Source organism: Hetaerina americana, unplaced genomic scaffold (genome assembly GCF_022747635.1).
Source record: "Hetaerina americana unplaced genomic scaffold, ioHetAmer1.1.p SCAF_3, whole genome shotgun sequence".
In the NCBI taxonomy this organism is placed as follows: domain Eukaryota; kingdom Metazoa; phylum Arthropoda; class Insecta; order Odonata; family Calopterygidae; genus Hetaerina; species Hetaerina americana.
Window position 1 is genome coordinate 79,642,989 of NW_027286874.1, and position 22,847 is coordinate 79,665,835.

The 22,847-nt window shown below is 35.5% G+C and overlaps 2 protein-coding genes across 4 annotated transcripts in view; both read left to right on the top strand.

The window, feature by feature from the left end:
• Window positions 1-2,858, top strand: part of Ucp4A (Uncoupling protein 4A) — a 49,107-nt gene extending 46,249 nt beyond the window's left edge. For both annotated transcript variants that reach the window (XM_071587965.1, XM_071587964.1), the window contains exon 8: window positions 2,052-2,858. In XM_071587965.1, coding sequence (XP_071444066.1) covers window positions 2,052-2,226 — 175 coding nt within the window. In that variant the 3' untranslated portion in view covers window positions 2,227-2,858. The remainder of the gene's footprint in view (window positions 1-2,051) is intronic.
• A 224-nt stretch (window positions 2,859-3,082) lies between these two features.
• Window positions 3,083-22,847, top strand: Amun (protein amun). 2 transcript variants are annotated; one of them, XM_071587379.1, is made up of 6 exons: window positions 3,083-3,236; window positions 4,112-4,208; window positions 4,284-4,443; window positions 7,634-7,789; window positions 12,797-12,972; window positions 19,218-22,847. In XM_071587379.1, exons 1-6 carry the CDS (start codon window positions 3,088-3,090, stop codon window positions 19,551-19,553), a joined length of 1,074 nt encoding a protein of 357 aa, XP_071443480.1. In that variant the 5' UTR covers window positions 3,083-3,087; the 3' UTR covers window positions 19,554-22,847. The 2 variants fall into 2 exon arrangements, with proteins under 2 accessions (XP_071443480.1, XP_071443481.1); XM_071587380.1 differs by lacking the exon at window positions 3,083-3,236 and adding an exon at window positions 3,591-3,980.

The following is a 22,847-nucleotide window of genomic DNA, read 5'->3' on the forward strand; positions in this document are numbered from 1 at the left end:
AAATATTCTCTTTGTTTTCTTGAGGTTCTGATTCTGTTAAAACAACCCCTGGAACCTCTGTTATGGCTCGGGTATATCGATGATATTTTCCTTTTCTGCCCACATGGTACTGATTCCCTGAAAACTTTCATTTCTGACCTCAATGCTTTGTCTTCTGTCTCCTTCAATTCTACGGTTTCCTCCTCCCAAATCACCCTCCTAGATGTAAATGTATCATTAATAGACCAAAAATTTCACACTTCTGTACATATAAAAACCACCAACAAAGAACAATACTCACATTATAACAGTTGCCACCCATATCACGCTAAATGCTCCATTCCTTGTTCCGTGTCCATTAGAGGTCACAGAATCTACAATGACCTCAACTCCTTTGATAATTTTCTCTCAAATCTACACTATTCCCTCCCCAAACGAGGCTATCCTAAATCCCTCCTTAACAAAAGGATCTGAAGACATGCTTATACTCCCAAACCTTCCTCCTCAGTGGAAACCCACCTTCTTTCAATTTGCACCACATACTTCCCTGACCTAGAATCTCTGCGATTAACCCTAAAAGACCTCTACTCCATCCACTAAAACCATAATTCTGCCGTCAACCTTTTTCCCAAATGTCCCTCTGTAACTTTCAAACGCCCTCCCGCCAACTTATCAGATCTTCTCAAATCAACCAATCCACTCCTGAAATCCTCCTTGCCCACTATACCCCTTACTTCATTTGTTTTCCTTTCGGTCCATTTCACCTTCTCCATCCTTCTCCACTCCTACATTTCAAAAGCCTCTAATCTATGTTTATCCTCCTGCTTCAGTGACCACGTTTCCACGCGGTACATCACGATGCTCCATATCAAAGTTTTGACGAGTCTTTTCTTAATATCCTTACTCAATATCCCTGTCATCAACTACCTCCTCCTTGTGAAAGCCTCTTTGCCTATCACAATTCTTCTCCTTACTTCACTACTACTATGACCTTGTTGGTTCAAAGCACATCCAAGATAAATTAACTGTTCTACCTGCTCTAGTTTTTGCCCTCCTATGTCAATGTTTAGCTTAGCCTTTTTCTATCTGGAAAATCGCATATCCTTTGTTTTATTTATATTGATTCTCATCCCCTATCTACTGCACTGAATTTCCAATTCACTCAGCAGTGCTTGCAGCCCCTTGGCTGACTGACAAACTGAAGCTTGGTCATCAGCAAACCTAACTGATTATATGAATTCCCCTCTGACTTTCATTCCTACCTCCAGTTCTTCTCATGCCTCTTCAATCATAACCTCTTGATTTCATCTCCCTTGTTGCCCCTTCTACCTCATCGTTGAGTACTATGACATGAGTTGAGTCACGTGAACCAGTGCCGTAAAGCTACATAAACTAAACCCAGTCATAAATCCATACTGAAAATAGTGCATAAACTCACTCCCTCACCAGCATAATTACACCTCTGCCATTTCCTAGACTTCCTACTATATGTACACCATTCACAGAGCTATTGTTGTATTAGCCTGATGTTAATTCATCACACGAAATAAAAACTGAATAATTACAAAAATTTAATTACAAAAATTTCTTTTCAGCTGAAAATATCCTGGCACAAATTAAAGCCTAAAACAGCTATAAATCGTCATCAGGGAAAGTAATTAGTGACCTATGTCAAGCAAATAAGTTTATGGAAAAAGTTAGCATTTTTGGGGTTGTACAATTTTTCCTACTTATGCATAGAATAAAACAGCAAGGGACAAGAAACAAATTTTAAATCTTTACAGCCAAATAATATTATTACTCCGTGATCCAAATTATCCAGAACAATACTTGAGAGAAGGCCAATTGATGGCAGAGTAGGTGCATATTTACGAGTACCATTGTGGATTTCAGATATTCTGTGTTGTGGTTATTTTTAAAGTTAATGATTGCCTATTTTGTAAAATGTATTTTCACTTACAATAATTATATCTTTTTAAGACTGTAGGCTCATAAACCTACTTACCAAATTTATGTTCGTTTCTTTACTTAAGTAATATTTTCATTAATTTTTGTGATTTATATTCTTTCAGGGGCTTAGTGTACAAATCATCAGTTGATTGCCTGATTAAAACTGTCAACAATGAAGGTCTTCTAGCCCTTTACAAGGGGTTCTTTCCTGTTTGGATTCGTTTAGCTCCTTGGGCTCTTACATTTTGGGTGTCCTTTGAACAACTGCGGCATCAGTTAGGAGCTGCTACTTTTTGATAACAGGAGTTATTTAACTTCATTTGATTTAGTATTGATTAGAAAAAAGGTGTATATATTTTACTTGATTTTTCTGACAATACCTCACTATTTTTGTTGACTTGATTGTATATAAAATTGTTAAACATCTATTGAACTGAATTGGATCTTGTTTACTCTATGAAAATTTGTTAAATTTTTATTTATTTTATTTATAGCGTATTTGGATATACTATTTTACTTCAAGCATTTACTTTTATGCTTGGTCAAATTTCCACCATGGTTTTACAATAAATATTTGTTTAATACCAAGTCAATGCCTTGTGGTGAGTGCCTTATATAAAAGCTACATATAATTCATAGTTTTTATCTCTTTTGAATTTTGTGTGATGACTACGTTGGTGCTTTTATTATTTTGCCATGAAATGCAATTATGTAAAAATTAACAATGAATTTGTTTGCCCATATAAAGGTATCTAGAGATACTGATGAAGTGCAATAGAAGCGGTCAGAAAGGTACTTACTCGTTGAGTTAATCTATTATGATGTGCAGTATTAAATGTATACACTTTATCAATGCAATTATAGGCACAAAATAGAATTATTTTATTTGTACCATTATTTTAGGAGAAAATAAAACTTATTAAAATCAAGTGAAGCCTTTGGTTATTATTTTTAAATCTTAAATGGATTTAGTTGTTCTTTTAATAATAAACCTCGCATTTAGACCTAAACCAAATAATTCTTTTGGTTATAACTCATTTCGGATGCATTTTCTCATTCAAAAAACCCGCTTGGTATTTTCTCGAGAGGAACAGCCACGGCCGTCAATTTAGTGCTGCTACCTCGCGTCCTCCTTCACTTCTCAATAGATGTATCACAATGGCTTCCGTAAAGGACACGGCGACTTTCTTCACGAAAGGTACATCCTCTCAATTTGAGCATATGCTTCGATTATATCCCGAAGCTCTTCGTGTTAAAGCGGAAAGAAAAACTAAAAAACCAGAAGAGCTCATAAAGTTAGATAACTGGTGAGTACCGAGCCAATACTTGGCTTTTATATTGCAGTAACAATGTCATTGAACCTTGCTTCCTACTGCGCTTCACGTAGCAGACTATTTGCTAAATATTTACTTAAATCATTCTCGAGTGCTAGTGCATATCGTATCCTTTAATTTAAACAAGAAACAGCAAGTGTAGCGGATGTGTGGTTGGGTCCGAGTGGTGTTTGGTATTTATGAGACGTTGCGGAACGTTAGCTTGTATGGTCTTAGCGTCATGTCGGTTGCCGAGCTGTCGTTTGAGGCTGAACCATTAATATTGAGAATTATTTGTGTTGTATAGGGCAGTGCTTAGGAAGAAAATTTTGGGTGAACATTTATGAAGAGCTGTGTGTGTTCCCATGCATAATTTATGTTTTCCATGTCGTCTTTCTGCGTTAAATATTCTAGTTCCGCAAACTGGCTTTCGTAACTACCTCAAATCAAAATGGAGACGAGAATGATAGGGTTGAGAGGAGAGACAAAGCTCAAATCGATTCTAAGCCCGTTAAATGTTTTTATTAATGTAATTTGCCTACAATTTCCCACTAAATGGGCGCATGGATTTATTTTGGACACCGTAGACTAATATTTTGCTGAGGCGTTACGACAGGCGTAGATAGGTCGAGTGCGGTTGCGTTGCGACATAGTTTTTTATGGTTAAAGAATGATTGAGAATGTTATTTAGACTTCATATGTATTCGGTTAAAACGGATATTTAATGCCCCAGTGAAAGTGCGTGTGAAAGTGACAAAATTTCTTGATTACTACCACTTTGTGATGATATGTCACGGACCAAAATAGAATGTTATACATGAATTTTTGTTAAGCTACGTTTACTATTGAGTATTTTACTTGGGTTTCAGGTTTCAGAATGAATTGCCTAAAAAAATAAAATCCAGAGGTAAAGATGCTCACCTTGTACACGAAGAATTAGTGCAGCTAATGAAATGGAAGCAAGCCGTAAGTATATTGTCGTGGTCCTATTCCCGCAAATTTACTCGTGGTTTATTACTAATGGTTATTTTTTACTTACAGAGAGGAAAGTTTTATCCTCAACTGTCGTATCTGGTTAAAGTCAATACACCAAGAGCGGTAATTACAGAAACTCGAAGAGCATTTAGAAAACTTCCAAACCTGGAACAAGCCATCACAGCTCTCAGTAACCTCAAAGGAGTTGGCACAACAATGGCTTCTGGTAAGTAGTATCATTTTTTTATAGAAATTTGACTATAATTTCCCCTAAGTCCTGGAATTTGTGGAATTGTTCAGTATTGATAATAATTAATTAATTTGTGCTAAGTGGATGTGGTTAATAATAGTAGTCGCATACAGTGCATACGCTACGGAGTGTATTTCTCTAGCAACTGATCACTTCCATTCACATTCGTCATCTCTTGTCATAAGTATTTGATTTCAAGTTTGTGTGTGTTGGTTTTGTGAAATTCATTGGTGGATTTCGATGTTTAATTGACTGCACTTCTGTGAATCATCGTAATTTGTAATTCAAGCTTATATGTTGCTGATTAATTAACATCGCATGTTTGAACTATAAATAACAAAACATTTTTAATCAGATGACTGGAGTCCTCAGGTTTTTATTTATTTTTGTTGGAAGACTTCTTATTATTATTGAAGCATTTTTGTTTTGTGCTTGTGAAACTTATTCAAAATCATGTAATACCATGTATGCAACACAGTTATGTGAAGCTTTAATTTTGTTCTAAGAATTGGTGGGCCTTTAATTATCTTGCCTAAATCTTACGTATGTATTTATTCAATGTTGACCTTTAACATTTAAACCTTATTAGTTTGTTGAAAATTGTCAATGCATTAATTGTTAAGACATTGGTTATGCGAATCCCTGCAGTTTCCTAACAGAATTGTTCTATGGTATTTTTAGTGCTAATAATCGAGTGAGGGTGAAACATGACAGCAATCACACAGAACTAGTTGTGAGGACTACTGTACAATACTTCTGTCATTTTTTGAGTGAATATATCCCTATTGTAAAAGGCAGTTAATATCCACAGGAGGAATTTGTTACAAGATCTCATGAAAACGTAGCATCAAGAAATGCCTGCCTCTTGGTTCCATATTTCATTTTGTTGAGAATACATATAATGGTGTTCAATTTACCTATTATGGTCTTTGACAAACCAGCTGCTGTCATCAAGACAGATCTTTTGTTATTTGCTGATAAATTGCAAAATACTAGTAAAAATCCTGGTCTGGGATATGAGTGAAATTTATGCTACAGGGCTCAATTGTGTTCAGTGTTTCATAAAGTTCTGGCCTTAGGAGTTATTGAAAAGGGGAAACTACCCATGATTTATTTATTTTAATCCCTTTTTACGTATGAATTACTGAAGATATTTTTTATGATGCATAAAATGTGTCAGTCATTCTTTGTGGCACATAGATGATGATAACCCCTGCTGCTTCAACTGCAGACATTTAAAATTAAATAATAGCTCACAGTACAGTTGAAGAAATATGAAATAAGAATTGCCAAGTGTGGAAATATGGTGAAATAAAAGGAGAATTAATTCTAAGAGTAAAATCAATAACATTAAATAAAATGAACATAGGGAGTACTAGAAATGCATACAGAATAGAGCTTATTGGGGGAGTTTTGAGAACTGGAAATCTGCTCGGATTGATATGGAAATGAATTGATTTATACTTGCAGATTTTCTGATTTTTGTAGTAGAGGTTTATTTCTTCTGCTACTTAAGGAATAACAAGTTTTCATGCTAATGTAACAAATAAATAGACCATCCAACTTGTAACTTGCTTTTCTCAACACTGTTTAGCATGTTAGACAATGAATAAATGTGTCAAGTACAAAGGTATCTTGTTGATCCTATTAACAGGTGTTGAAAATGAGCATTACTATGGGAGTTTTTTTTCATTCTATGGTCATTATGATGGAAATAATTATCATCAATTTCATTTTAAATAAGTTGAAATAGTAAGTATTATAAATCTGAAATCTTGTGAAGATTAATCCCTAATAGATTTATAGCGCTAGTTAACTATTTAAATTTAAAAGTTAGGTGTAGAAATGGATTATATCAATCTGAAGTGTGTTAAAAATTATGAAGAAAAATTAGATGGTGTAAAATGATTAAAGTATTAATGCAAGGGAAAATAAACAGCTACAATTAGAAAAAAAATCAATTATTTTTAAATCACCCTGGAAAAGGTTTAATTACTGCGATAAACAGACATGCCAATGGGTACATTCTATTATTGGTGTGTAGTGTACTTGGCTCTACAGATGTATGAGAAGAGGTAAATGTTGTGAAAAAGCTACCAGGTGTTCTCGCTTCTTTGAAGTAATTTGCAGAATTACAATATTCTGCAAAGTTCTCAAATGTCCACAATATTTTTGCATGAGTGTATCCAATGTTTTATCTTTAAAGTTTATGATGGTGCTCAGGTTCTTCCAGGCCTTGGATATTTTAACTATTTTTTTTCGCCAGACTCCTGCAGATTCCGAAGTTTTCCCACTGCCTAAACAATATTCTGAACATATTTCTTCAGAAGTCAATGTTTGTAATGTTTCAGTAGCATAAAGTCAGTCCTTAAAATCTTAAATAGTTGATATTTCCCCCACAGTGTTACAAAGTTTCTGATTATCTTTAGGGTCAAATTCAGGGAATTGGAAATCAACGCCCTCTTTGTACATACTGTTATTGTGAATTGTTTTACCTCTTTCCAATAATCATCTCAGCTTCAGCACACATTAAATGTTATTGTTTTTTATTCATTATTGTTAGTTCCCCTGCTGTCTTCAATCTCATCATCGCTTGACTCTAGCCCTACAAAAACCTTTGCCTGTGCAACATCTTTCAAGCTAAAATTACTCCTTAATCCATGAACTGAAATAATGTTGTATTTGGGGGTGAAGCAAGGCACCTAATATTAACATCTGACTGCACAATTTGTTAGTGACAAGATGGGAGCAGGCATTGTCCAAAATTAAAAGTGTTTTATCTTATCCTTTTGAATTCCCAGAACATTGACTTAGCATTTCATAACATTGGCAACAAAATGATTGTGGAACCATTTTGTTGTGATAACCCCAGTAGAACACACATCTGCCAAATGCTAATGAAGTACAAGGAGGTCATTCATTATTTTTCTTGGAACTTGGGGTTGCCAAAATTATCCCATAGCAACATTCTCCAATTTGTGGATATCATATGTAATGGTACACACAAGTGTTGGGACTTCCTAAAGATTTTTCCCTTGGGGACCTTAGTTTCACTCTATAAGTTTGGGTATTTTCAGGCAAAGCTCTCAGAAATATGCTAAGTTAGCTATGATACACTCTAAATACCACAATAATTGTTGCTATGCTTTACATTTTTTCTTCACAGCTTTATTATCTGCAGCAGCACCAGAAACTGCACCCTTTATGGCAGATGAGTGCCTTATGGCTATCCCAGAAATTGAGGGCATAGATTACACAACCAAGGAATACCTCAACTTTGTTCAACTTATTCAAAATGTTGCTGAAAGACTTAACAAAGAAGGTAATGTATTTTATATTGCTGTTTTATATTTGATGTGGGTATCCAGGACTGCATATGGCCCAATGGATAATAAACATATTTCATCATTAATACTATTGGAACATGTACATTCATTCATTGATTGATATAGATTTCAAGTTTTCCTTATGTTCTTTTGAGTAGACAAAAGGTTTAAGTAATTAAACGAGTATGTAATGAAGAGTTGGCATTTCACATTTAATAGACCCATGTTTAGACTACCTAGGAAATATCTGGGGCACATCAGGTAAACTAGTAATGAGTGGTTAGTTTAGCCAAAACATTCATGATAAAAAGTATGCATGAGCCTCTTCAGTCATAATTGGGACAAGCCAATCTGACTTTTGCAATGTATGTAACAGTCATTTCACCTATTCAATCAAGAGATGTTTAAACTAGACATTATTTTGTCTGATAAGACTGAAAATGCATAATGAAACTAAAAATAAATACCCAGTATATGACTTCATTTTTGTTTATTTATTTTATTAGCATTTGCACTCTTCAGAATTTATATGCATGTTGTAGGTGGGGAGGAGGTAATTTGGCCAATCATATGAAAGAATTTTCATGTGTGTGGTGTGAATTCCATCCTCTAAATGATATAAATGCCCTTTCACCAACCTCTCTCTTTTTACCTTTCCAAATGTATGCATGAAAACCGAGGGTGTTTTCAGATTCTCAAAGCATATTGAAGCACATTGTTACAGCTCTGTTCTTCTCATTAGTGCACTTATAAATCTTAACATAATTTTGAGGGAAGTGTTTCTCCTTGAATCGGTTTAAACCAGAGCTTTAACTCAAAGGCAAATGTGGTAGATGTGCGCAAAAATGAAGCTTCTTTATAAAAAGTGCTTATGCTTTTAAGTACAAAAAAGCATGAATTTGAACTCCACAAAATTTTTCAACCATGAAAATCATGTAACTATGATATTGTAGTTAGTACTTTTCAATGAGAACAACTATGGTTGAAACACAATCTTAAAAACAAAATAAAAAAGTTCAAACCATTGGAGCCACATATTTTAAACCTATTATTTGTTTGTTTATTTGCTGGGGGAGGAAAGGGAATATAGTGTTGTGCCATTGTATAGGCTGTGCCCATCCAAAACTTAATATTAACTGGTAAATACTAAAAGTAGTAATAATAATATTTTTCTCTGGGCTGCAGGGGAAATCAAGTTAATATTCCTAAACCATGGGGTAGATTATGTTGAAGTAATATTTTAATGAGGGAAATAATTCCAGGGAATACAATTCCGTCCTTAAATCATGTGATTGTTATCATGTCTAAATTCCAATTCTAAATGCTGGCAAAGTTATGTCTGGCAAAATTATGTTTTTGATCAGCAGCATCTTCAAAAACAGTCCATGAGGGGCTGTTTTTGAAGATGCTGCTAGTTGAAGATGATGCTGCACCTTTGTAGTGAATGGTCTCCCAGTCACTACTAAGGTGAACCATGGAAGGAAGTGTTGCCTCCTTCCATGATTTAACCTCTGGATTTTCTTGTATTCTATACTTCCAAGCAATTCTTCAGATGCGTAGAAATTATGTCAACTGCTTAAGAGGCGTTTCATGCGTGATGTAGAGGAATGTCATGATTAATTAAAAAATTGGCAATTTTCCACAAAATTAGTTAAGATAACATCAATAATTGTTGTATCAACTGTTGTTATAAAGGGTGTCAAGATTTTTTGCTGCACTGGCCCTAAGCCAAAGTGAATGCATGAAGAGGTATTTGTAAATTTGCTTTGATGTAAATACATATTTACCCCGGACCCAAGAGTATCTAAAGAATTCTTTTGTCACCCCTTTCGGCTGATACTAAAAAATTCATATCCTCCAGGATTTCATTTTCTAACTAACTCTTCATTGCCTTTTTAATCTTGTATACCTTGACCGTTTATACCTCTGTTCATTAGCCAACCATTTATTCTGTTTTTCTGTGCATGGATAATTTCTTTTCAGTCAGATATAATTATCCTGATTAAGTACGTTAAGTAAGTTATGTTGTCATTAATGTTGATCCGAATTTGTAATACTGTTTTGTAATATTTTCTAATGATTTCTAAATTCCAAGTTCTGTGGAATTGTTTGTCTTTTGGGATACCAATTATTGTTTGCAATATTTAAGCAGTTTCGTATTTCTACAACAGCCTCTTTAAGAATGATAAATTGAAGACTACTGAATGCATCAAAATGTGAAATTTTCCTTAAAATGCTTATTTTTTGTGGATGCATGTAATGATGCACATGAACACAAGCTACTAAGAACAAATATGTGGAGGAAATTAGATGTAATATGTTACACTATTAGTCATATGTATAGGGAAACTCGAAAACAATGAGGGTCAAGTAACACTTATTAAAGGAGCTACGAGGGTCATCCGGAAAGTAGTACCCGTTCGTGAAATAAAGACACAAAAGTAAATATTAACAAACATAAAAAATTTTATTTGAAAGAGGATACTTTAAACTACTTCTCAACATAATCTCCAAGCAAATTAAGGCATTTGTCATAACGTGTGACAAGTTTCTGTATTCCTGCTGCATAGTCCTTCGCCGCCAGCTCATTGAGATACGCGAGGGACCCATCTTGCACAAATTTTTGCATAATGCAGATGGTGTTTAACAATTTCATGAACAATTGTTCGAGAAACATTGGGAAAATGCTCACAGATGTCATCAATTGTGACGCGCCGATCGTTCCTCACGAATTCGTCAACTGAGCTCACCAGTTGGTCTGTAATGACAGACGGTCTCTCCGAACGCTCATCGTCGTGTGTGTTCCCCCTCCCCATGTTGAAGTTGCGACACCACCGCCGAACAGACGACTCGTCCATTACATTGTCTCCATACACCTCCTTTAATTGGCGATGAATATCACATGGGCGAACGTTTCTTGCATTGAGGAATTTAATCACTGCCCTCACTTCACAACTGGCGGCGTTCTCAATTTTTTTAAACATTGTAAACAATCACAGAAACAACACAGGCAATGCTAGCGTCACGCAACTTGGCTCAGAGAAGGCAGACAAGCCACTGAAGCTATCTGACCTCGTCCAGCGGCTACTCGCGTCGTCAGCACTTCATGCGGCACGAACGGGTACTACTTTCCGGATGACCCTCGTACATATGAAATATCTAAGTATTCAGAGTACCCTGGTGTTTGGAGTGGTTGTACTTTCTTAGTCTGTGGTGTCAACTAAACTATATCGTCTCACAACCGAGTTTTTTTTATCTAGGCATAGTTTTTTATGCCCCATTGATTTTCATTCTATAATTAGTGAAAAAAATTAATTGAATTTTTTTAAATGTTTCACATTTTGAACAATTACTGTTTTTTTAGCAACAGATAGAATGGTATTATTACATGAGGTGCATAATTGTGCTATACTTTCTCTATTTAAACAGAAATATTTGTTTAGTTTTTAGCTACTGTAGTTTTCCAATTATAATATGCACACAATGTTATGCAGCCATGTTTTCATGAAAGGAATGTTTAAATTTACTTATTATCATGTACAAAACACCTCATGTACAACCTTCCCTTCTGCACAATCTAACTCACTTAATTTCCTGGTGCTGCATTGCCAGTGGTTGTTAACCACCCCTTTTCCCTGTCCACGTGTATTTCTATACATACTTTTTGTGCATCAGATTTATTTTTTGTTGTAGGCACAAAGAGTCTATCTTCTATTTCTAGTTAAGCTGTGGAATATGTACAGGTGATGTCAAGGATTGCTAGTGATAGCTCCATTTTGTCTTGTTCCTCCTCCTTTCTTCCTGTGTTGCTGGCTGGCTCAAGTGACATTGTAAATATTTACTTTAAATCATTAGGTCTGCAAGTAAAGGAAAAATGTATCACATTGACATCCACAGTGAGACAGACTGAAGGATAAGGAGTATCCCTCCATAATTCATCATCCCTTAAACTTATCTGCCTTGAAGGATAGATCGCTGGATTGAGATCTTAGAAAAAATTGCTGTACCATCAGTTTCACGATAGCACAAACCACTTGTGGGCCATGTTTGCATATAGGTTTCTGAGATATGATGTGACTGTGGGAATATATTCTAGTTAATAGATTGTATGTATGCCATTGTATTTGTTGGACTAATATTAGGGTCATTTTTATTTTAACGTCCCTTGTAGTCTGTTACATTTTCTATTCTTTATGTAATTGTTTCAACATGGCTATATTGATCAATATTTTTGCCCAAGGCTTGTGAACTGTGTTATTTGGAATCTCTAAGCTGAAGGTAACAGCGCAACGAATGCATTGAAGACAGCATTTGTATGGACAATGTTTCTTGAGGGATAGTCCTAACAAGAATGTCAAAATTTAAAAAAATGATGAACTGATGTCCATGGCATTGTCTTCGTTCATGGAATCTAGTAGGTTTTGAAAAATATTCCTTGAAAGAAATGCTTATTTTACATAGAAATTATGGGTTGCGGTAGTCAATGGGTAGAGCATTGGACTAATGACTGGAGGGCTTGGGTTCGATTCCCAGGCACAATCAGCTAAACCCAAGCTGTGATTATTTAGGTACTAGATCTTTCTGGGAAGCCATGAACGGCACAGGGAAAGGCACTGCCCCACCTACCTTGATGTGTCAATTTCACACACCGTTTGGCTTAGTACTAGGTGATTTTTACCATCACCTACCTAACTGACTCTGGGGTTGATTACAGTGTTTATGGTTTTTTAAATAGATGTAATCAGGAGCAAATAAAATGGCAGATTAAAGATGAATTTTATTTTATTTGAAAGTTTAAAAAAATTCATTTTTTGTTTAAAAACATCAAATATTGGTTAAATATGTTCCTTAATTAATGTTCAATGATTCGGTCTACTTTTGCCATTGATCCGTGTGTAGCCTTTACTAGTTCTTCACATTAATTTGTGTGAGGTGTTTAAATATTTTTTGCTATGTTAATTTTTAGTGTTATTAATTTTTTAAATTTTATTTGCTAATTTTAGCTGGCAGTAGCATGTGGAATCCCCACCAAGTAGAATTGGCTCTCTGGACTCATTATGTTGCTGCAGAACTGAAACCTGCTCTTTTGGATGGCATTCCTAGTTCAACATCCCCAACTGAAAATGGAAACATAACACATCATTCATTGGACACGAAGAATGGTGACAAGGGAGAAGAGGTGGGTTGAATGCATCTTTAATTTAAATAGAGGTTATGCCACTGTTCAGTTTTACAGTCACCTATGAAACTGGTATATAGTAGTTGTTAAGTGGATTGTACCATTACACTTATTTTAGTTTGTTAATATTCTAGATGGTAAGAGATACGTAAGCCTGTATTTGGCATGTTTTTCAATTCAGTTTTATCCATTTGTGTGGGAGAAATGATAGTGGCAAATAAGTTAATTTAAACACGGAACGTAAGGTGAAATTTCTTTTGAACCTGATACAATGAATGCCGGTTATCTTATGTTCCTAAGATGAATTGTAACTATATAACTAGTGTGGCCTAATGGTAAAGGTGATACTACTAAATATGATTTGATAAAATTTTCTTCATGATATGTATTCACGATACTGAATCCTCCATTTTTATGCACTTAATTTGGAGTAGACCTTCATTTTTTGTCGAATTAAATATATCAGAAGTGTTCAATGGATTAGAGAATGCCTCAATCGTCACTCATATTATTGCAATAAATACTAAAATGCCATGTGGCTAAATTTTCCTTTGAGTGTGTACATTTTTATTTATTTCCATTGAATTCCAAATTTATCAATTCCTCTGGGGAGTCTTTCTTTTTATTTATTTTTCAAGGTTTTAACTGTGTAAGTTTAACTGTTGTTGAATGTTAGGGCCTTAATTTTCGGTTGTGCTAGATGTTGTTTTCTTGATGAGGTTAGAGGTTCTTGGAGATGTTTCTTTGCTTGAACAATGAACTTTTCATCATTTTTCACATAAATAATTTACAGCATCTTGAATGATACATTGTCTTTATTAATTGTTCAACATTATGGTTCATTGATTCAAAGTTGGCAAGTACTTGAATCTTTTGTGAAAAGGAATCTAATTATTCCTTAGCAGTGCATTTCTGGCTGGCCCCCCTTCTTCTTTCTTGCTTTTTCGTCTACCACTTTCTCTGCTTCCAATGCAGTCAATTCTTGATCCAAAACTTCTTTTTTCTCACAATATAGCATCTCCTCTATTCCTTCCATTTTTTGTTCTAATTGAAGATTTTCATAAATTTAAATATTGGTTATGTTTTCACTTCCAGCTTGTATCCTTTTTTATATCCTTCAAATGTACTCTTTGGATTACATCATAGACACATATTCCAAATTCTGGGTATGCAATTCTTTGTTGCTAATTCTAGTCAGTTAAAATATTCTTGATACAGCAAAGAATGTTGTGATGCTTCCAAAAGTCTCTCGAAGAGAAATCAGCATCAGAATCTATTGTTTCCATAGCTTGTGTGAGTGTCGTTCTGAGGTAGTGAACCCTGCATGTTGAATTATCACCATGATCATGATTGAATGTGAGTGGTTATATTTCTTGGTGTAAAACCAAGTAAACATCATGATGAAGGTCATCCAAATGAGGAAGATGGCCTGAGGCATTGTTCATAACCAATAAAATCTAGGAAAAAGGGATCATGGAATATGTAAAATATTCGCAAGCATCAGGAATGAAGTTGTTAATGAACCAGTGATAAAGCAGTACTTGAGTCATCCAATTTTTACGGTTTGAACTGGAGTAAATGAGCGGTATGTGATGAAGGATTTTCTGTATGATAAACCAGAAAAGGCATCACCTTAAAACCTATGGCATACCCTGTAGGCAGCAAAGTTAACCAATCCTCAAAAGCTCCTGTCATCCATGTTGCCTATTGGTGTATGTATGCCCCATTAGGTGTGCTTTTCCACTGCAAACCAGTTCAATCTATGTTGAATATTTGCTCCGGTAAATAACCTTTAATTGAAGAGTTGAAACTATAAAAGTATTATTGGGTGCCATTTTCATCTGTATTCCTGCTTCCTTTGAGACATACACTGCGACCAGACTAGTTAGGCATTAGGGAGCATGGATTTAGGTGCTTAAATGTTAAGTAGTAGTAGTATTTAGAGGAGGCGACCGACTTCTGAGGTCATTTGCGCCAGAGGGGATGGATAAGAAAGGGTGGAGAGAAACCCGGCATCGGCATTGGCCTACTCTTTACGGAAGGTGCCAAGGGGTCTGCAGTTTAACGTCCCATCCGACGGATGGCATACTCACTCTAAGTGCCCTACACAAAGCACCTCAAGTAGGCATCAAGATACCTCTGAAAAATATTCAACACAGCTGGGATTTGAACTCGAGCCCTCTGGGTGGGAAGCCAGTACGATAGCCACCGCACCAATCCCCTTAAATGTTAAGCGCGTAATGAAAAGGCAGCTTGAGTTTGGACACCCTATGCCATCTATGTAGCTAGAGAATAAGGAATAATCAGATGTTCGAACGTAAATATTTAGATATTTAAGGTAACTTGTGCAAACATTTGTGTGTTGTTGCAAGACTGCATTATGCTTTTTTGTATTTCTGAGTTCTTTTTACAATTCATTTGGCAATCTTTTATGAAAGTTTTCGATTTCTTTGTAGTGTTCTTCATTTTTTAGAGAACACAATTTCAGGTTGCAGCGAGCAATCCGCTTTGTTCTGGCAGCCTCAGACAGCATGTGTCGCACCTTTATTGTGTACGACTTGTATCGTAGGTCCTCCTCTGCCATCAAACACATCGTTAGGTTGCTAGCTTTCAATTCTGATGCCAATTTTCTCAGCAATCATCCCGAGTTCTCTGAAATCGGTACCTGAGCCATCTTGACGACTGCCGCAGTTCGTGACATGGGTTCCCTCAAATGAGGTTTCCTCGTTAGGTTAGCGAAACCTTCCCCAGACTTTTCCGAAGCATTATACTTAGCCACCATATTGTAAACAGTTGCTCTGGGGTACCCGAAGAATAAAAGTATTTCACTGGGCGGACGCTCAGAGTGAACACTTCCGATAAATACGGCTCTTTGATTGTACTCCGCACTTGTGCATAAAATTTTGGCCATTTTGGGGTAATGACTGTTTTTTACATGCGTATAGCTTTCAAGAACGCCAATCGTGACCTCCAGTGGAATAACGATATGGTGGGAAATTCAAATTGAAATTTGTCCAGAGATAAACACCGCACCCTCTTAATTTTATTAAGAGCTTTACTAAATGCTTAATCTCTCCAATCACATCATTACCCTTGAAGATTATTTTCTGTAATGTTTATATGCCAAAATAAGATTTAACAAGCACGCAAACGAGGCATGGATACATCCAAGATAACGAAGATGATGTTCTTAGCCATGAAATGAAGCACCAAACAAAGAAATTTTTTTTACCTCTACATCAAATATGTGTCCTATAATTTTAAAATAAGGTTATTACAATGATAAAACTACATTCATGTTCAAGAAGTCAAATTTCTCTTAACCAAGGAAAGCTCTGCCGTTTATCTCTTTGTGTTAATAATGACTTTGTTTTTTCAGTGAGTAAATTTGTACTTTCTCAAAGAAATAACAGATATCATTTGACCAACATAACTAATGCAGTCCCGCCATGGCAGTTGTTCTTATGCTAGTTGTCTTGCTTCTAAAACTTAAAATTCCGGGGTTGCAATCTGGCAGATTTTGGGTACACTAAGTGTGTCCTAAATCCAGGGCCCAATAATGTGCATAAATTTCGGCCCTCTCGCTGCCTTACAAGATAGGACACCCTTCAAGATGGCGTCTACCCTAAATCAGGTGATTTAGCTGCCTAAATGGCTAGTCTGGGCACAGCTGTATATATTTTGATCGGAAAATCTTTTTTTAAATTGGATACATTACTTATTAGTAGCCTAAAAATCTCCTGTATCATCTCTGGTTCATGTTTTTTTTAACTCTGAAACAGACACCTAGCCTTCGCTTGAATTGTGTGATGGCTCAAGGGTGTATTTTTTGTATTAATCTTGCATCAACATAAAAAAAAGTTTCTTCATTTCATGGATGGGGTCCTGTCATTGTTTGGTTAAAATTGAATTCTTAATAGGTGCTAGGCACCTTTTTCAGCTTCCTGAATCCTTTCTTTGTCATTAAGTTCATCAATACTGTGGTCAAAAATTGCTTGGAAGAAAACGGTGACCTGCTATCGTATTCACCTTTTTCTACTTCATGTTGCAGGATAACTTACATTTTACACTCATAAATCAAGAATTTTCCTTGACTTCTTAGTGGTAATGTCCGTAGATGAAAGCATTTTCCTTTAATTAAACATATTGTGGCTATTTCTTTAGACTTGTAATTAATAGGTAACATGCAACAGATGCATGAAAGTGACTGTACGTATGGGAGGACTGTTTCTACAGATATTGCCATGTTTATCATACGTGCAGCTTCCTTTCAGTGTCATCAGGCCTCCTGTCATCACAATATCTCCTAACTACAGAACATTGTATCAAATGTAAATATGTACATTCAACTGTTGCGAGAAATATTTTTGTTGTTTTTTGATTTTTCCTTTTATCATGCATCCTTAAAGGCTTGCCTGATTGAGTGTTTACAGCATAGTTGTAGGGAAAATAATCTCTGATAGATGCCAAACTTGACTAACTGTCCAAAGAAACTGTGGAAGATGCCACAGCAGTAACTTTTAATGGAGTCATCTGCTAATTTGCATTTCAATGCAACAATTTCAGAATGTAAAAATCATTTTTTGTCCAGTCGAGTGGTTTAGCCAGTTGAGCTATCGAGGCATCTTCTTAAACTTGATAGCTTATCTGGCTAAAGCACTCGACCGGACATCAAGGGATCTGGATTCAAATCCAGGTTGTGGTAAATGATTTTTACACTCTGAAATTGTTGCATTTAGTAACTGAGCTCATCTCTTTCTCAGTATGGTGCATAGCTCATGCATCTTTAAAAAATGAGTGAAATTATGGTCCTTGCTATTAAAAAACAAATGATTCTCTGAGGAAAGTTTCTCTACAGTTTTGTAATCAACAACAATTTTTATGCACAATATTTGCCCATGTATAAGCTTAAGTTATTTGACCACAATTCTCATTGAAAAATCACGTATCAGCTTAATTTCAACCCTCAAAGTGACATCTTTATTTCTCTGGGCAATATAATTTATATTTTTTTAAATCTCCCCAGAGGCAGCACTCTTGGAGTCTGGTTAAAGTGTTGTTTAAAATTGGTCTATTGTGGTTTATGTCAGTATCATTGGAAAAGAATTTGCAGAACACATTCATTGTCTCTTACAGGTGTGGGTAATTACAATGAGTTATATCCATTTGAGCAAATAAGACAAATATTTAATGAATATTATGTTTCAGTCCTTCTGACTTGTTGCGATATTTTTTTGCTTTTTGAAAAATCTTTGTGAGTTCTTTCTAAATGCTTTCATAGGCTCAAAGTTGTGATGGAACAAATATTCTTTGTAACTATTAAACGTTAAAATAGGCAAATGTTCATAATTTTTATTGTTGCGTTCTGCATGTGAAATCCCTTAAAAATAATCCAAGCTGTCACACCATTGGGGCATTTCATTGAACCTGGTAGGTTTGGGAACCGATAACAGAATGTTTAGTTTCCTTGGCTCATGCTTTAGTTCCACTCATCAGTATAGTAAAGTGATACTGTGAATAGACTTTTCTTGAATTTTGTAAATATCATCATGCTGTTTTGCCATTCGTTGACCATTCATAACCAACCACCTCTATATCTTTTTATTATATTTCAATAATTTTTAATTGTTGCTACTCTCATTCAATATTCAGTTGTTCCCTGCTCAACTTTGTGGAAATTCATGTTAATTAAATGAAGAATACAATGTATCTTTCCACTGTCCTCTGTGGACAGATACATTGGGCAAAGGAACAGGACAAGGGAAAGGACGTTGGAAAAGTCAAAGGATAGTGGAAAGATACATTGTATTCTTCATTTAACTCTCATTCAATATTCAACTAAACATGCATGGGTCATTCTGGTCGGGCCGAAGCTATTCACTTCAATTTTTCTCAGGGTGTGCTTAAGAGTCAGCCAAAATAAACTAATTTAATTAACAATAAAAAGATATTTTTTTCTGTCGTTCATCTATACTGGTTTGAATGAGGTTTTTTTTTAGAGCTCTACCTGTGTACCTTTGAATACCATATAATTTTTGGCTCAGGGCTCAGGAAATTATAACAGTGCTCCAATGAAATGAGACTGTAAAGAGCATTAAAACAAGCACACGGAAGCCGCATTAATATTTTCAGGGTTATATTCGCAAATGTACCAGATGTTTTGGTATTGTATTGAGATGATAATTTGAAAAAGAATGAGCAAATTTTTGTCTATGGAGTGAAAGCTATGGTTATGTTTTTTGCAGGACCAGAGCTCAGATGACAGCAACTTGGATGCAAATGGGAAGCACATGCATCATCATACACCAGACATTGATGGCTCCACAGATGAGGAGGCTGTAGCTCTCCCAATAAATGCCCCTGGGGGCCATGTTGATGAAGATGAGGACAGCTGCAAAGAGGTTATTGGGGTGTCTTCAAGTGTTGGTTTGCATGGGATTGAAGACTCAACCAATGACTCTATGCCGGAGTCTTCGGATAATGTTATTGTCGGTGAAGTTGGAGAGTCAAGGAATGGAGCTCTGGGCTCTCAGGATGTAGAAGATGACCCTCCGGCAAAGAAGATTCGAGTGGATGATTAGTGAATGTCCAGTTTACTAATGGCCTTCCCTGGCATCTTAACCCTTTCCCTGTTCCTGCCACAGCTGGTACCATACCAGCCTTTACTGCTTAAAAAGAATAAGAAGGGAATCAATCTTTTGACTCTCCCCTCACATTGTAGTGCCCTAAATTCATTATCTTCTGCAGAGTTTCAGAAGTAAGAAATACAACTTGAGCAGCCACATTGAACATTCCATAGAATGAGAGTCATCCTTGAAAGAAAGGAATCTCCATTTAGAAATGAGATGCTGAGGAAGTGCGGCATATCACCTGTCCTATGGCGGCCCACATTTGACTCCCATATATGCTCTCATGTGCCCACCAAGACTTCTTTATTGTATGATCTATTTCAAGCTGGATGGTGGTACGATTTGGGAGTAAAGGCAGTCTCGGATATGTATGCCTTATTAGAATATAATATTGTAAGGATTAATATTATCACTACTGCCAAGGTTAGATGGTGGGAAGATGTGAGGGAACCATTTGTGTTCTAATGATTTGATGAAGAGGGTTGGAAGTAGGTAATTTGGACCATTAAAAATTTTTCTCTTCATACTCCCTACTTGTCATCCTCCTCCTCCCTGCACTCTTCCCTTCTAAAAAGCAGTTCCAGAAACATTCATTCTGTGTGTGTGAATGAGTGACTGAATGCATGTGGATGTATGTTTGCCATGGAAGTGCGGGTAAAGTGTAGTGGTGGATCTGGAAGTGAAGGAGGCATAAGAAAATTAGTGTTGCTGTGGCGTTGTAGGTTCCCTTTTTTATTTTTTGTGAATGAATATTTCTCAGGTTACATAAGATTCTTCTGCATTTCAGCAAGTTAAAAACACACTGCATTGGGCAATGCCTAGATTTCCTAAATATTCTTGCAATAGACTAGGAGCTTTAGAAAAACATGACACTCCATTTTGGAGGGTAGTGATGTGGTTTGGTGATAATAATGTCAGAAAAGTGAGGTAGAATGTGTGATTGAGAGAATGGTCCAAATATTATTTTGTATTTGAAATGCAATCTCAGTTGACCGTGCTCCATGCATGGTCTTGTCGTAGTCTTGTTCATGTGCTTTGTGTTTTTCAAGTGGCTACGAATGGAAAAAAGCCGTGATATTTTTTGTAAGTCCTTACCAAAGGATAGGAACAGGGTTCTGCAAAAGTTTTAATGTGTTTTTATTTTCAAGTTGAAAGTATGCATTAAATTCACAGACACTACCCTGAAGTTTCAAGAAAAGGAAGTGTCCGTGAATACATGCAGATATATCTCTAAAATTATAATAGCTATTTTTATTGTTGATGATGACTATGATAAATTCTTGTTTGAGTATTTTAACCGTATACATGGAGTAAGAAATTGAAATAACAATTTTGTTTAAATTTAAGTCAATTTTTTACATTATACAGCAGCCAATATTTAAAAATAATGTAGTCTTTTGCATTATCCTGTTCTATCATTAGGATTAAAGGATTAATTGGTTCATTATTTGTTTAATATTTATGTTGGAAGCTCTCATTGCACAGTGTATGATTTTTGAGATTGGTATTGATTTTGAAAACGTTTTAGTGGTGTGGGTGTATAACTTAATTGATGGACATGAGATTCAAATCAATTTTTGAAAGCTTGTATGTGTGACTGAATGGTGTTAAATATTTATTTTAAATATACATACATGGATTAATGTTGGCTACATGCATTAGCTCCTGTGTGTGTGAGTGTGTGTATGAAAGATTGTCTGAGTGCTTTAAGAGTATTAGTTGTACATTTTGTTACATTATTACTGGGAGCAAAAGCTGGTGTTCTACTTGTGGTGCCAGCATGTGTAGGGAGTAATGTTTTCAGAAACAATGTACATGACATTGTGAGTGCTGCTTTGGACCCACTTGTGAATTATTTTGGGCCAGGTCAAGAACATGGCCAAAATAATGACAGTGCAAATGCTGTGGTGCTTCTTATATATAATACCTCATCCTGAGATTGAAGCATCAAGCCGAGTTACAATGTCCATTCCCTCATTTTGTCCACTCTTATGATGCAGTGTATGATGAAATGGTTACAATTCATAATGTACCGATATCTTTGTAAGATACTACACTGTGTGATGATTTGAAAGTAGTACAACAGAAAATAATTGATATGCCTTCTCCCTAACCTCTTCACACATCATCCAAAGAATTAACTTAACCAGTTTTTGCATGTGGATGCCATTTTATGAATAAATTAATATTTAGGAAGAGGGATTTCCATCAAACGTGTTCTATCGTGTTGCATACCTCTAATATTGCGGTTAACTGTAATGTTATGTATTGGGATATATGAAAATATCTCCATTTAAGCCAATTTCCTTTTCTTAAGAAGAAATCATTGTTTGAAAAGAATTTAGTATTCTATTATGGCGCTTTTGTTAGTGTAAATCTTTCAATTCACATATGCATTAAAAGTGAGATAAAAATCATGCAATCTGAAATATATCATATTCGATATCTTTCTGTGAAACAAATTTCATGGTTATGTTCAGTCTCAAGTGTGTGTGTGTGGATGACCCAAGCAGTTGAAAGCAACATTTGTTGCGATATGGATTACTGGAGAAAATGGAGGCATTTGGTATGAATCATAGAAATATTTCATAATTTTGAAATTGGCTTAAAGTCTTTATTTAATGAAACGTATACGAGTAACAATTCTGATTTGCATTACTCTTGTCAACATGTGCTTTTTTTGGTATGACAAATATTTGAAAAGGTGAAGCTGTTGCTATTCAAATAAAGATCAAAGCATTTGAGAATTATTTTTGTGGTGTTGCCTCAAATGTTGGTGAGACTGAACAATGTAAGAAGTACTATAATAGGAATTCTTAAAAACAATATGACAAAATGCCCTATTTATTTATTCTGAATTGTTGCAATCCTCCAGTATTGCTAGCTATTTTTTTTGGATATGAAATCTACAAGTATTTTACTCCTGTAATTAGTTGATATTATGTAGTGGGCTTGTACTATTGTCCATTGAAAATTAATTTTTTTTGACAGTCAGTATGTGATGAATGCTGAGTTGAAGGACTGCTGATGTGTTTCTGCCAACATGATACCAACACTTCTTTTAAAGAGTATTTCTGAAAACATGGTAGTGATCATTTTAACATCAGTTACTACCAGTTATCAGATTCACATAAATAAATGCTATTGTTAGAGGAGAATCCATGTGGATATTTTGTACACTTCTGGATGAGTTCTTGGATCAACAATAAAGATCAAGTACTGCAGTATCGACTGCCTTTTTTTCAA

Excerpts from the sequence above, each read along its gene's own strand:
- Amun (XM_071587379.1), top strand. The coding sequence starts at position 3,088 with ATGGCTTCCGTAAAGGACACGGCGACTTTCTTCACGAAAGGTACATCC. Across the intron at positions 4,209-4,283 it reads TAATGAAATGGAAGCAAGCC|AGAGGAAAGTTTTATCCTCA; the intron begins GTAAGTATATTG and ends TTTTACTTACAG. Across the intron at positions 12,973-19,217 it reads ATGGTGACAAGGGAGAAGAG|GACCAGAGCTCAGATGACAG; the intron begins GTGGGTTGAATG and ends TGTTTTTTGCAG.